This window comes from Lygodium microphyllum, chromosome 9, assembly GCF_053477565.2.
Source record: "Lygodium microphyllum isolate KBCC chromosome 9, Lygodium_microphyllum_v1.1.10, whole genome shotgun sequence".
Lineage (NCBI taxonomy): Eukaryota > Viridiplantae > Streptophyta > Polypodiopsida > Schizaeales > Lygodiaceae > Lygodium > Lygodium microphyllum.
This window is the reverse complement of record NC_141143.1, coordinates 121222620-121235948: the sequence shown is the minus strand read 5'-3', so window position 1 is coordinate 121235948 and position 13329 is coordinate 121222620. Positions and strand designations below refer to the sequence as shown.

General features: G+C 43.7%; 1 protein-coding gene across 3 annotated transcripts in view; it reads right to left on the bottom strand.

The window, feature by feature from the left end:
• The window catches only part of LOC148031507 (putative E3 ubiquitin-protein ligase ARI8), a 114893-nt gene that overhangs the window by 7963 nt on the left and 93601 nt on the right, over positions 1-13329 (bottom strand). For all 3 annotated transcript variants that reach the window (XM_087685018.1, XM_087685019.1, XM_087685017.1), the window contains exons 13-14: positions 6502-6601; positions 6262-6388 (exon numbers count right to left, since the gene is read on the bottom strand). In XM_087685018.1, the coding sequence (XP_087541144.1) occupies positions 6262-6388; positions 6502-6601 (227 nt within the window). The remainder of the gene's footprint in view (positions 1-6261; positions 6389-6501; positions 6602-13329) is intronic.

Here is a 13329-nt window from a genome sequence, read left to right as displayed (position 1 = left end):
GCATACTGATTGCTAGCAGGGATACTCATGCCTTGGACTCATTGAAGTAAAGTCTTAATGGTAGCTTTGACATGAAAGATCTTGGTGACGCAAATCATATTCTTGGCATGTGAATACTCAAAGAAAGGTCAAAAGGATTACTTTATCTATCTCAGCAAGAGTATATCTCCAAGGTTTTGCAGCGTTTCAATATGGAGGGGGGGAAAACAATTGGGGTTCCATTGCCTCCATATGTGAAACTCATTGCAGAGGACAATCCTACATCGGATGATGAGAAGGCTGAAATAGTCAAGATACCATATGCTTCAGATGTTGGCAGTTTGATATATGCTATGGTTGCTACACGTCCTAACATTGCCTTTATAGTGGGAGTGATTAGTAGATGCATGGCAAACCCTGGTAAAAAGCATTGGGAAGCAGTGAAAGGTATTATGAGACACCTCAAAGGCACAAAGGATTTGTGCATCTGCTTTGGAAAAGAAGAAGTGAAAGGTATTATGAGATACCTCAAAGGCACAAAGGATTTGTGCATCTGCTTTGGAAAGAAGAAGGTATCTGTCGTTGGCTTTATGGATGCAGACTATGTTGGTCATGTGGATTGCAGAAAGTCTACTTCTGGGTATGTGTTTACCTTAACAGGAGGAGCAATCTTTTGGATCTCCAGGCTACAAAAGTGTATTGCATTGTCTACTATAGAGGCAGAGTATGTGGTTGCCATTGAGGCATGCAAGGAGGCTTTATGGCTTTCACGTCTGGTGGGAGAGCTTGGCATTACAAAGTTACTTGTTCTCCATTGTGATAGTCAGAGTGCTATCATGCTAGCATGGAATCCCGTCTCTCATGCAAAGACGAAGCACATACAAGGGAAGTATCACTTCATTAGAGATATACTTGACAGCAAGAGCATTGAGCTTGTCAAAGTGCATACAGATGATAATCCTACAAATCTTCTCACGAAGGGTCTTCCAATAGAGCAAATTGCTCATTGCCGACAGATAATGGGGGTTGGATAGGTATATGTATTTCAGCTTTGTACATACCTAGACTTAGCTGATTCTTTTCTTCTCTTAAGGCACATTGCCTTTAGGTGGGAGGTGGTTGTGAATAAAGGGCCATCATGACTTTTATCTGTGCACGGGTGTGAGCACACCCTTAGCACATTTGTACTTTCTTATATATCTATCTAAAATCAAAAGAGGTACACTCGTCATTGTACACAAGAACATCAAGTGTCGTGCTCACTCCCCCCTCTACTCTGCACTCTGCTCTCTACTCTCTGTGTGTATTATCCATCGCATTCACTCTCATCTCCGCGTCAGGTTTCAACACTGCACTCACATCTAATGAAGAGGGAAGGTTGCCACCTGTAGCCTCACTGATGGAGTGTTAAGCGCATGCAAGGGGAGGCAATTTGTGGGCTAGTGACAACAAATGGACCAAAACACAGTAGATAAGGTTGAATGGTGACGAAAAATGGACCAAAACACAATAGATAAAGTAAGAACTTGCACAAACAGGATAAGGTTGAATGGTGGGTAACCTGTCTATTTTTGGATGTTGAAGGGTGCCCCAAAAAACTAGGGCTTTGGGAATCCGCTAAACCTCTCTCAAATCATGCACCATTTTGTGTTTTTCATTAATTAAGTGTGTTTTGGGGCCATTTAAAGATACTAATCAGCTATAAAGCATGTTTTAGCTCAACATCCCCTGTCAATCCCAAAACTGAATTGAAAAGAGAAGGCTTGCAATGTTTACCCCAAGGCATTCCACCCCAAACCAGCCAGGGCATTAGACCAAGGATGCACATCAACTACTGAGTGGCCTACCAAGACTACAGAGGCGATGGTTATCTTACCAAGGAAGTCCAAGAAGTCACCCCAGCGAGGACAAGGCATCGAACAAAGGGTGCACGTCAACTACCCAATGGTCTACCAAGTGCTCCACCAATTAAGTAATAGTCACCTAGAAAACAAGTGTAGGGACGATACACCCAACACATCATAAAAAGATACAAAATTGCCCATCCACTCAAGGATGTCAATGAGGAAAAGGTAATAAAAGTATTATGCTAAGAAGAATGATACTATAATCTACCATTGAAAAGAGCTTAGGATCCGTCCAATGATGCTCTGCACAATGGGATGCATAGTATGCTACATGCTGAAGAATGCCCATGCATTCGGTGTCACTTAGTCAGTGTCCTCGTGGGAAAATTGTTTACTTGCCCAAGCACCCTACTATAAACGTCATGAAATCATGCGATGAATAAGAGGGTACAACCAGGGGAAAAGGTCAATGTTGAAGACAAGTGCCGAAACCTGTAGAATACCAAGAAGGGTAGGAACCCCCTCTCAACTCGGATGCTCACGCTCAGAAGGAAGAGGAGCCTTAGGATGTCAATTTTTGTGTGGCGCCAAGAACTAGGTGAATGATGAAGCATCCCTGTTGGAAGAGCAAGAATAGAAGTCACCGCCATGATAGCATCAAGAGAGATGCTACACAATGTGCCACCGAAGGGAAAGCCTCTCCTGGTAGAAGAGTAAACCTCCAAGTAGATGGAACCATGAAAGGAACAACACATAACTCCCGTCTCCATCTTAGAAAGGGCTGGTGCAAACCTACATGTGAGTCCTATACTAAAATACAAACTTTGCAAAAGGGAACAAAATCTACAAGCTTAGAGGTGAATAGAGAGATAATCCAAAAAGCTAAATTGAAAATAAAGGAAAGTAAAGCTAAGTGCAATGCAGTGAGTATATAAGATGCAACAAAAGTCTAAAAAGGGAAAGGCTAAGTGTGTCGCCACCATCGAGTACAGCAAGGCGCAGAAGTGTGGTTTACTTGCTCAAATGAAATAAATGGTAGAGATATAATTGACTAAGAGTATTGCGTTGAGAGCCTTCTCTATTAAAGTTAACACACTAAAATGAAACTAGTCTTCCTTCCGTGGATGGGTGGTAACTTCCCAATTACAACTTAGTTACAGCAACAACATTTATTACAAAATTCAAAAATGTAAATTAACTTACAATCTTGGTCATGGAAACCTTGTTCGCCCCAAAACTAGCGCCCCTTAACGTATTTCTTTAGCTTAATTGAAGAAGAAAAAGATGTACAATGGGATTTTTCCAATCCCTTTCAATATTCCAACTCTCATTACTGTCCAAAATGACTAGCAAGTCTTCAATCTGATTTGCCCCTTAATTTGGGCAGTCGATTGGCCTTCACCCGCTTTAATGGAAATGGAAAGCGCCCCAAATTTGTTGATTTGCTAGTTCCTCCACTTGAATTTGACTAAAAAATGTTTTAGCCTTGTTGAATTTAAGTCTTGGAGCTTCCAATTTCTGGCATGCTTCCTAAGGCTGTTGCTAAACCCTAATTTATGCTGCAGGTTAGGATTTACAATAGATAAATATGAAACTTTTCAACCTCTAGTAATCTCAATGTTGTAATCTTCGAAGTAAGATTATAGAAAGACTAGGAGATGAGAAGAGATGCTAAGGAGAGAGAAAATTTAGACTTTCTTGGCGAAGAGCTGAAAAAAATCAATCATTTACTACTGCTATCATGTCTCAACAGCTTGTAGATGGTGTCTCCTACTGTTGATTGGTCTTCTCCTGCCCCTGGCTGCCTCAGAAGGTCCTCCAATGGCTGCAGATCAGACTTGTAATATCCTCTCTCTCTCTCTCTCTCTCATTTTAGCCTTGCATGGGCATTTTTTACTATCCTAACCTTTCCAAATGGTTTTTCCACCATCATCCATAATTAAATATTAGTTTTCAATCTTTAAATACTGAAACTTAATCTAATAATTATTTCAGTGCCAATCAAACTGCAAATGGCCCATTAAATCAATTATAGTTTCTTTGATGGCACCTTGCTACTTGGATAACCGTAGTAATTCTAGAGCTAATACATGCACCAACCTCCGGCTTCTAGAAGGGATGTATTTATTAGATAAAAGCTAAAATGGGCGATTTTGCACACCAAAAGGAGAAACAAATAGGGTTTTGGCTTGGAAAACTCAAAAGGGTGATACGAACCTCACATACGGCCTGCTTATGATGGAAAAAAATGGATTGCCAAACAAGCGGAATGTCGTGGTCCCTCAAAGATCACAGAGATGGCTAGTTTGACCAATCAATCCAAACGGAGTAGTAGCACTCATTGAAGGGGTGAAAACCAAACTATATGTGATGCGCAAGTACTCCTAAAACTATTTCTCTGTAAGATGAGCAAAACGTGAACAAGAAGATAGTAAACGTAAAGGTGTGTCTACCTCCTCATCGAGACCATAATGCCTTCTTACAGCCTCTAATGATAGAGAAGCCTGATAGGATATCAAAGGATCCGAAGAAGATGCATGACACATTATGAGTCAGAATACAGTCGTGTGTGGATCTTGCACAAAGACTAGCCTTCACAATCACCGCAAGATACTCTTTAGTAGAGCACTAGCTTTGATACCATATGGAGATATGCTAGCATTTGCATTGAGGAAATACACCACACATGAGTAAGATTGAAACACAAAGACTTAGACCCTAATAAGTAAAACTAGAACCCTAATACAAAACGCAAAACACAAACCATAGTTACGCAAATAACACCAAAAGGTCCCACACTAGACCAAGAACGTCGAAACGGGAGGAGAAAATGATGAAATATGTATTACTAGACGAAATGTTTTAGGTTAAACGCTACAATGCCACGTGGTATTTCAAGCACGTCTTGAAATGTTTCAAACTTCTTTTATCGTTTATTACAAAACATTTTTTAGATAGATCAAAAAACGTTTTAATAAAAATATTTATCATTTGTTACAAAACGTTTTTTAGACGGCTCAAAAAACGTTTTGTAAAGAATGTATATTTAAAAACGTTTTCAAAAAATGTATTTAGAAACGTTACAACTTGCAAGTTTTAATTCACACTACAATATCAATATGTAGCCTTGCCTACATTATCAATTCAAAATGATATTTTCTTTCTCTATCTTCCAAGTTTCAACTTGCAATATTAAATTTGATAAATAAAGTTTCTAATAGACACATCTTAGAATATTCTTAATAAGGATATTATGCAACATGTACCCCTTCTATCTCCTTGATCACATGGATTTTCTGTTCTCGTTTTGCCCCTTCTAAAAATTGACATTCCCGTTCCCCTTCCCATTCCAACATTTCTCTCAATGTCGCAAACACAAAACTCAAAACTCAAACACAGAGACAAAAACAAAGAGCAGAAAATCTAAAGTGACCGAATGCTGTAAATGAATGTAAGAGTGCATAGAATGCCCAAGGGCAGAGCAATGGAGGGTCGGAACGTAACATTCACTAAAGATAGATCCCAAGTGTTGTGACGACCAGTCAGAGTGACCGAAAGCGAGGAAAACACCAAACGATGATCACTAGAGGATCACAAGACAAAGACAATAGTTGTGGGTAATGCCTAAGCAATGGGCGGCAGTAGAAAGCTACAAACACACCGATCATGCAATTGCTAGTAGGATGGGGATGATCGCCAGCTTTTGCTAGGTGGAAAAAAAAGGCCAAACACAAGCTGCACACTAATGCCTCATGAAGAGCAAAGACTACCACCTATCACCTAGCTAATGAAGTGTCGAACACAAGCAAGGGGAGGCAATTTGTGGGCGGCAATGATAGATGGGCCAAACGCAGCAAAGGAGTGAGAACCTACACAAATGCGATCAAGGTGAATGATGGGCAGCAAAATTGGCAGCCTGTCTATTTATAGATGTTGAAGGGTGCCCCAAAAAATTAGTGTTTGATGGAACCATTGAAACTCTCTCAATCAGCGCATTAATCTTGTGTTTTTTCATTAATTAAGCATGTTTTGCGGCTGTTTTAAGGGCTCATCAGCTGTAAAGCATGTTTTAGCTCAACATGCCCATGTTGTGACTACCTTGAATAGTTACCTTAACAATGACTAGCCACCAGAAAAAATATCATGGAAAGTCACACTTAACCATTGAGTTATCTCAATTACTTCAAGCAAGGGGTACCCATTCAATGCCCCATTAAACAATTTTTTTCTAACTTGCATTGTGTGAATGTACCATTGACTGCAGTTCTAACCACATAGTAAATGTATTTTGTATCCCACACCTTTCACTTTGATATGGCTGAAAGTATGATGCTATGACAATTAAAAGAATGTAACCATATACAGCAATACAAACCCAACCATGCCTCACCAATACTTCAGAAGCAAGAGAGATAGTAGCAATTTACACATTTACCTAGTCAATCCTGCCAGTTTGGTGCGGAAGTCATTAAACAATGGACTAGGGGCATCGCCCTCTAAAAAGTTTTGTAAGTCCTTTTCCGCACATTGATGAAGCCTTTCAAGCCCTGCCTCAGCCTCACCTAATTGTTTCCAGAAATAACTGAGAACAAGTATATAAAAGCAAACAACCAACAAAGAATGATTTCCAAATTACTATGCTGACAATATATGAATTTAATTTTACAAAACTCACCCTGTAGATACTCAAAAAATTGCCTCTTTGCAAGTTCATTTTCAGGCAGATAATATCCATAGGCGTAAGTCCACTTCAACACGCGACGACACTCTACGATCTGCTTAATGGAAAGTGAGGAAGAACTGCTGTGAGAGATAGTCATGTCAAATCAAGAATTTGCAGGAGATTTGAAATACATATTTGCTCTGATCATTGAAATCTTCAAAATCTAGGCAAGACTCTATGATCACACTTTTACAAAGAAAGTAGATCAATTCGTCTCAAAAGATGATGCAAACAAAAGAAAAGTATCAACCTTTCAGTCCCCCAACTTTTGTCATTATGAAGTCCTTATGCCAAATTGATTCAGAGTATACACAATCTCAAAACCAAATTTACAGCTTGCCAAAATAATAATTTTTCTTTTCTTCTGGTTAAAACAGAATAGCCTGATACTACACAGTTCCCAAACAGGACGCAAGGGAAATAAATCCAGCCCCCCTAGGGCAGTCTCTTTGCCATATCCTCAAGTACAGGTATCATGGCCTATCATTTGGATGCTGGGCAGGGTAGTGAAGAACGATTTGTACAATACATTCAATGCACGAATATGTATGATATGGAATGTACACACAAATTTTGAGAATAAAATACGTTGTTTTGTACATTTGTTTGAAAACACCTATACAAAATATATATAAACTTATACGTTCCTGAGGGAGAGGGAGATGGAGGGAGAAAGAGTGAGTATGGATGAAAGTGAGGGAGGGAAGCGGGCACATGGATGAAAGTGGGAGAGGAAGGGGAAGAGAAGGAGAGGGAGAGTAGGTTAAAGTGGGGAAGGCTGAGAGAAAAGGAGTGTAGAAGAAACTTGAAACTGGTAGGTGGATGAGCTCAAGAGATGGAGATTGAAGAACATGAAGGCTGAAGAAGATGATGAGGTCAATGAGATCAAAGGGAAGGGCCACTTCTTTTTCAAAAAGTGCAGCAATTTTTTTTTCTTAACGGGAAAACAGGATGATCATACAGTTCCCGTACCGATCGTACTAGTTCCATAGTACAGTACAGTACCATATGGAATGTTCCATACGGACACAGAATGCAACACTGATGCTGGGACACAGACTTAAGATACTTTATCCCAGAGTTGTCTCTTCAATACAGAAACAAGGAAGTACAAGGAGCTCGAGCATGGGGATCCATAGCCTACACAAGTCACAACTGGCCCAGATGCATACAGGTCAAGATGCTATGATGTTTCAGCTAGTGGCTCAGTGGAGATGATCCAGTCTAGACCATCATGGGGGTGTGATGTTGAGACACTGTGCCACTCACTCAACTTAGGAACACCCAAGCAGACCACAACACCTTAGGGCACACACTTCAGGATCCAAACAATCTTCTTTTTCCTCTCCTTCTGCACCTACCTGTCTGCCTGCAATGAGAGACACTTCCATTGATCCTCCTTCGTTCCAATGCAGCTCCTCAAAGTTTGCACTGACTGCTCTTCAGAACCTAAGGAAATGAAGATTGAGATAGCTACATCTCTCATGCTAACTGACAAACAATGGAAGCTCTCAGAAACTCTAATACAGCAAGGACACTCTAACATGTACAACTCCTCTAGCTCATGTCCAAAGCATCCTCAAATACTGGTGCTTGCCTATATTTCATACATGCATGCTTTGTCGTAGACGTCACAGTAAACTGTCCCTTAGTACAGAAACCTGCAATCCCTGAATGTATCATCCAATATCCAACTCCAAAAGCGCACAACCCCATGCAGACTCTGGAAATACACTTGAGATACACTGTTGACAAGTGGTAGAAGTCTGACAAAATTCTTCATCATCATGTCAGATAGCTGCTCCATATAGTCTGCAACTACAATATAGACCTGCAAATGCTCATGGAACTCTAAGAAAACTCTTTCTGAGATTATAGCTTACACTGAACTGGTTGATGGCAATGATGGCTATTACATATAAACCTGTGGGACGATCAGAGATTGATGAGAGCATGTATATATCATGATTCGGTGTGTACAAAGAGCTGCAATACATCAGCAGAGAACTGAATACTCTCGTGAATGACTTTTAGGACATGAAATAATCAGCCTACACTCAAATCAGGACTGAGACTGTGCATCTGATGTATATCATATAAAGGACCTCCAATGATTAATACATATGTCCGAAACTGACTGAGATAGTGTGTAAATATCTCAGATAGACTGTACGTACAGATCTGACAATTTTGACAAGAAAGAGAACGAAGAATCTCATGCATGAGTGAATCAAAAATAGGATTGCCAGTCTGAAATGATCTCTCACTGGACATGGATGTCTGTAGATGATTGCATGCTGCTGCTATCTGTCTTCAGAGATCTGGAACAATCAGATGTTGATCTGGTGCATGTAAATACTTCCAAAGCTACATGACAACTTGTAGATGAGGTGCAACTCTCTTGAGAAGCTTGATAGCTTGCTGCAGACCTGCTGAAACTCCTGCCATTGCTCTGATCTGACTGCCCTTCTCAGATACAACTGTCTAGAACTGTCTGCAATGATCTTGATGATGGGAGCAAAGTCTTGGAACAAATGAAGATACTAAGAAATGTGGAGGGAGCCGGGAAGAATTTCCAACTGGAAATATTGCAAGTATTGAACACAACAAAGGCTGCTAAAACCTGTCAAACTCTGAAAGGCAAGTCTGAAACCTCCAGCCTACTGCAACCTAGTGTTCACATACAATTTCTCTGAGTCACGCAATCAATGATGGTGAGATTGATGAGAGAACACAAGAGAGTAGAGCTTCTCCTGCTATCCACAAAATCTCTGCTGCCATTCACTTCTGGCTATTTTACTTGCAAACTTCCTTCAACAACATGATCTGCAGACATGTGCATGAAACTCCAAAATTCACATATGCCTCTCCTCTCTCAGACCCTTCAACCATCATGATTTGTTATGTTCATCGTTATCAGACTTTTCTTCTTGCATAGCCAGGCTTGCATGGCTCAGTGACAAATGGCAAATCTCCCTCTTGCTGCTCCAGTTCTCTCCACTCCTACATTGTGATTCTATCAGCTGCATGGCCAGCCACATCCTCTTCTCTTCACTCACTAACCCTAACCACTGTGAACTTGACTTATCCATAAGGTCTCTGGAGTACATTTTCTTGGTGTACTTCATGCATTGCACTTCCAGTAGACACCTACCACCACATCCAGCTGGGTTATATTTGGCTCCATCAACATGAGTGCTTCCTTTACAATATGTTTCTCCTCCATTGGTTTGGGTAAGGGATTGATATGTTCTCCTCTATCAACTCAGGTCCTAATAATGGCATTAGAGCTACATTGAGAAGGAAGACAGGATGAAAACATATTAGATGTATTCGTTCCAAGTTTTTCAATCCTGTGCATGGACCCTGAAAAATTACATCTTAAAATGAAAGACTCATGGCAATACTCGAAAAACATGCTGTCATTTTTCCAGCAAAGGCGTTCCAGCTTCTCCAGGAATAAACCAAAACAAGACTGGCTGGATGTTTTGTTTAAAGAAGCATAATATTTTTTAACGGCAGCATGCAACTAACAATTTGCTGGTCTGCCAAGCCAAGCCTCTTGGTTATTCTCGAGTGCTGTTTTTGAGATGTGCATCAGGAACACAGCCACAATTCGCGGCTGGACATTGGCATGCCATACTTATAGAATATATTTTTCATAAAAGAAATTTACACGAAGACACTTGGCTTATCCAACCCCAAAGATTTCAACCTCTGAAGTGTTTAAAACTCATGAAGAGATGGCTTCTCTTCATTCATGTATTACAGACAATATATAGGTTTGTCTTCTCTACATCTCGTCATGCCTCTGCTGCCGTCGCGCCCACCCAGAGCCTCCCCCGCCTCCCACAGCATTTGCCTCCCCCTCCTCCGTCCACTTGCAGCAAACCCCCCCCCCCCAACACCAAAACAGTACAGTAGCCGTTCATGCCACAAAGCTCTTAGCCGTTCATGCCACAAAGCTGGAGCTTAAAGAAACAATGATTTTCGGTTAGGTAATAGGACACTATCCATCCAGGGCCCAGCTTTGGGATTGGCTTCACTCCACACTGCGCATTGGCACAGTGCAGATCGTGGAGGCAGTCCTCATGGGCAGAGGGATCTTCATGGTTCGACTCACCTCTATGGACGCAGCCCGTAAGTTAGTGGAGAGCTCGCCCTATGCCTCCAAGAAGGGGGTCATCTACATGGTTCCCTGGTATAGCGGCTTCACAGTGGAGTCATTTGCGCTCCACAACAGATTTCGCAGACACCCAGTCACGTTGCTTTTCCCCGGACTGGCAGTAGAGTACCGCCAGTTAGTGGAGGACTTTGGACGGCTCTTCGCACAGTTCTTCCAGCCTCCTTTGTGGATGCAGTGACAGCTACAGGAGTCCCAAAGGTATGAGTGGCCGTGAAAGACACAAAGAGTATACCAAAGTTCTTGGACATTGAGGCGGGAGATCACTCCTTTAGGCAGTAGGTCATTGTACTGGGCAACCAGGGCAGTGCCTACGTTGCTAGGACTTTGGGCATCAAGCAGCAGCTTGTACGCATTTCGAAGCCAAGGTGGGTCCGTCGACAGGCCTGCAGGTGGACGCTAACGGCTTCACACAAGTCCAAAGACGACAAAGAGGGAGACGGCAAGGGGGCCCACAGCCAGCTCTTGAGACGCAACCTCGACAGAGGGAACAGGAGGGCGAGCGACGCCCCCTCGACAGAGCACTCCACAACCTCCCCTGCACGCCCCACCCAACAAGACCATAATCCCCCACATCCACCACCCGCGCCACAGACTACCTCACCTAAGATCCCACAATCCCCCACACCCACACCCAGCCCCCCCAACACTGACCTTGGCCCATAGCCACCCCCTTCTAGGGCCACCAAACCCCCCCCCCCCCCAACACCCACCACGTACCTCCGACCATCCCACTATCCCTCGATCCTCTTCACCCCCACCACCTCCCCTGCCGACCACCCCCCTTGATCCGCACCTGGTTCAGGTGATCCCCCCTAGAACACCCCCCCCCCCCCCCGGGAGGGTATGAGCCACACACGCCCACATCCTCCTCACACCAGCAATTTTCCCCCTCCCACACAACCATCAGCTCATCTGCCCTTGCTGCTCGTCACACTTTCCTGAGACAGGCACAGCTGTTGCCACAGGAGTTCTTCCGCAGTGGCCCATGGTCCTACCTCAGAGTTGCGGAGCGCGGAGAGTTCCCACTACCTCTAGAGGTGGGGATCTTCGTGGTTTGTAAGTCAAGGAGGGGCAAGGTCCATCTACTAGCACCACCGGATGGACCAAACTACGTTTTTTTTCCTTCAGACCTCTCACTCAGGGGATTGGATGACGACACAGATAGAGGAGGAGTTCAAGAGTCAGGTGGCCGATCACATCTCCCAGTGGATAGGAGAAGAAGGACTACCACTATTTGCACAACAGTGGCTGGGTTGCATGATGGACATTGACTGGTGGGCTAGTGCCGAGGTCCCACACTTGAGCATTATCTTTCGAGCCCCTCTACAGTGGAGAGCTCCAAGGGATGTGATCGAGTGGCCCCTGACACAGGCGACTCATTTCTACCAGTGTAGAGAGTCACGAGTCTCAGCATGGCTGATAGATGCATTGATAGTACCATCAGGAGCATCTATTACCCCTATGGTCCGGCCGAGGGCCACCATGGGGGACTAGAGTTCGTCGTCCAGACCTGCGGCAATGCGTACTTGCATGCCCCATAGTTTTTCCTCCTCATCAACAGCCTCCACACCGAACAGATGCCTGTTCGATTAGTCACATGTTTCCCCATGAGCTTACATCTTGCATCCTAGAATGTTAATAGTCTCCACTACAGTGGGGCACGTGGTTCCAGGAAGTTGATTATTAGGCAAGAGCTATAGCCTGGCCTTGCCAAACGGATCGACATCTTACTTTTGTAGGAGCACAAGCTCACTCCCACTCAGGCCTAGCGGATAGGAAAGGTACTCCCGGGCAGCTCGCACACTTACTCGGAGCACGCCATAGGTGGCCAGGGTAGGAGTGGAGACGTATGCATCTCTATTGGCCGAAGTCTCAATGCTTGTGTACGAGACCATGGGACAATAATGCCAAGGAGGGTTCTATGGATCAAACTGAATATTGGGGACTCGTGCCTTGGAGTCCTCAATGTCAATGCCCTGACGGAGGTTAGGGCACGCAGCATGTTCTTGGTGGAGATTGCGGATGGACTCCGAGAGGTGGACTCCTAGATCGTTGGAGGAGACTTCAACAACCTAGAAGCATTAGAGGACCAGCAGAGCAAAGGTGGAAACTACCAAGGCATAACTGAGGAGAAGCAAGAGGCATAGGAGGTCTTTCTACTGGCAATAGGAGCATGTGATGCCTGGAGAGACCCTGCCTTCCATAAGAGGGAGATGTCGCTGGACTTCTCTTGGGGATACAGGCGGCTAGGTGGAGTCCTGCTGGAGCACTTGGACAGGTTCTACGTGGGAGAGTGGGGAAGCTCTTGTGGAGGCCAGATTGGGCAGTGGGCGAGCACCACGTTGTTCGACCATTGCCTGGTTCTCCTGACACTTGATCCCCGAGCATTTACCCTAGACACACGATCCTGTTGGATCCTTGACTCAATCTATAGGAGGCAGGAGGTGACGGGAAAGATAGAGCATATTTGGATCAAGGAGTGGGGCAGGAGGGACCAGATCGTAGAGGAGGTTGCAGAGGTCCTAGCCGAGTCGAGCAATATCTACCAAGAGGCAACCATACAGGCCAAGCAGCAGAGCTGGAAGGAGGAGAGA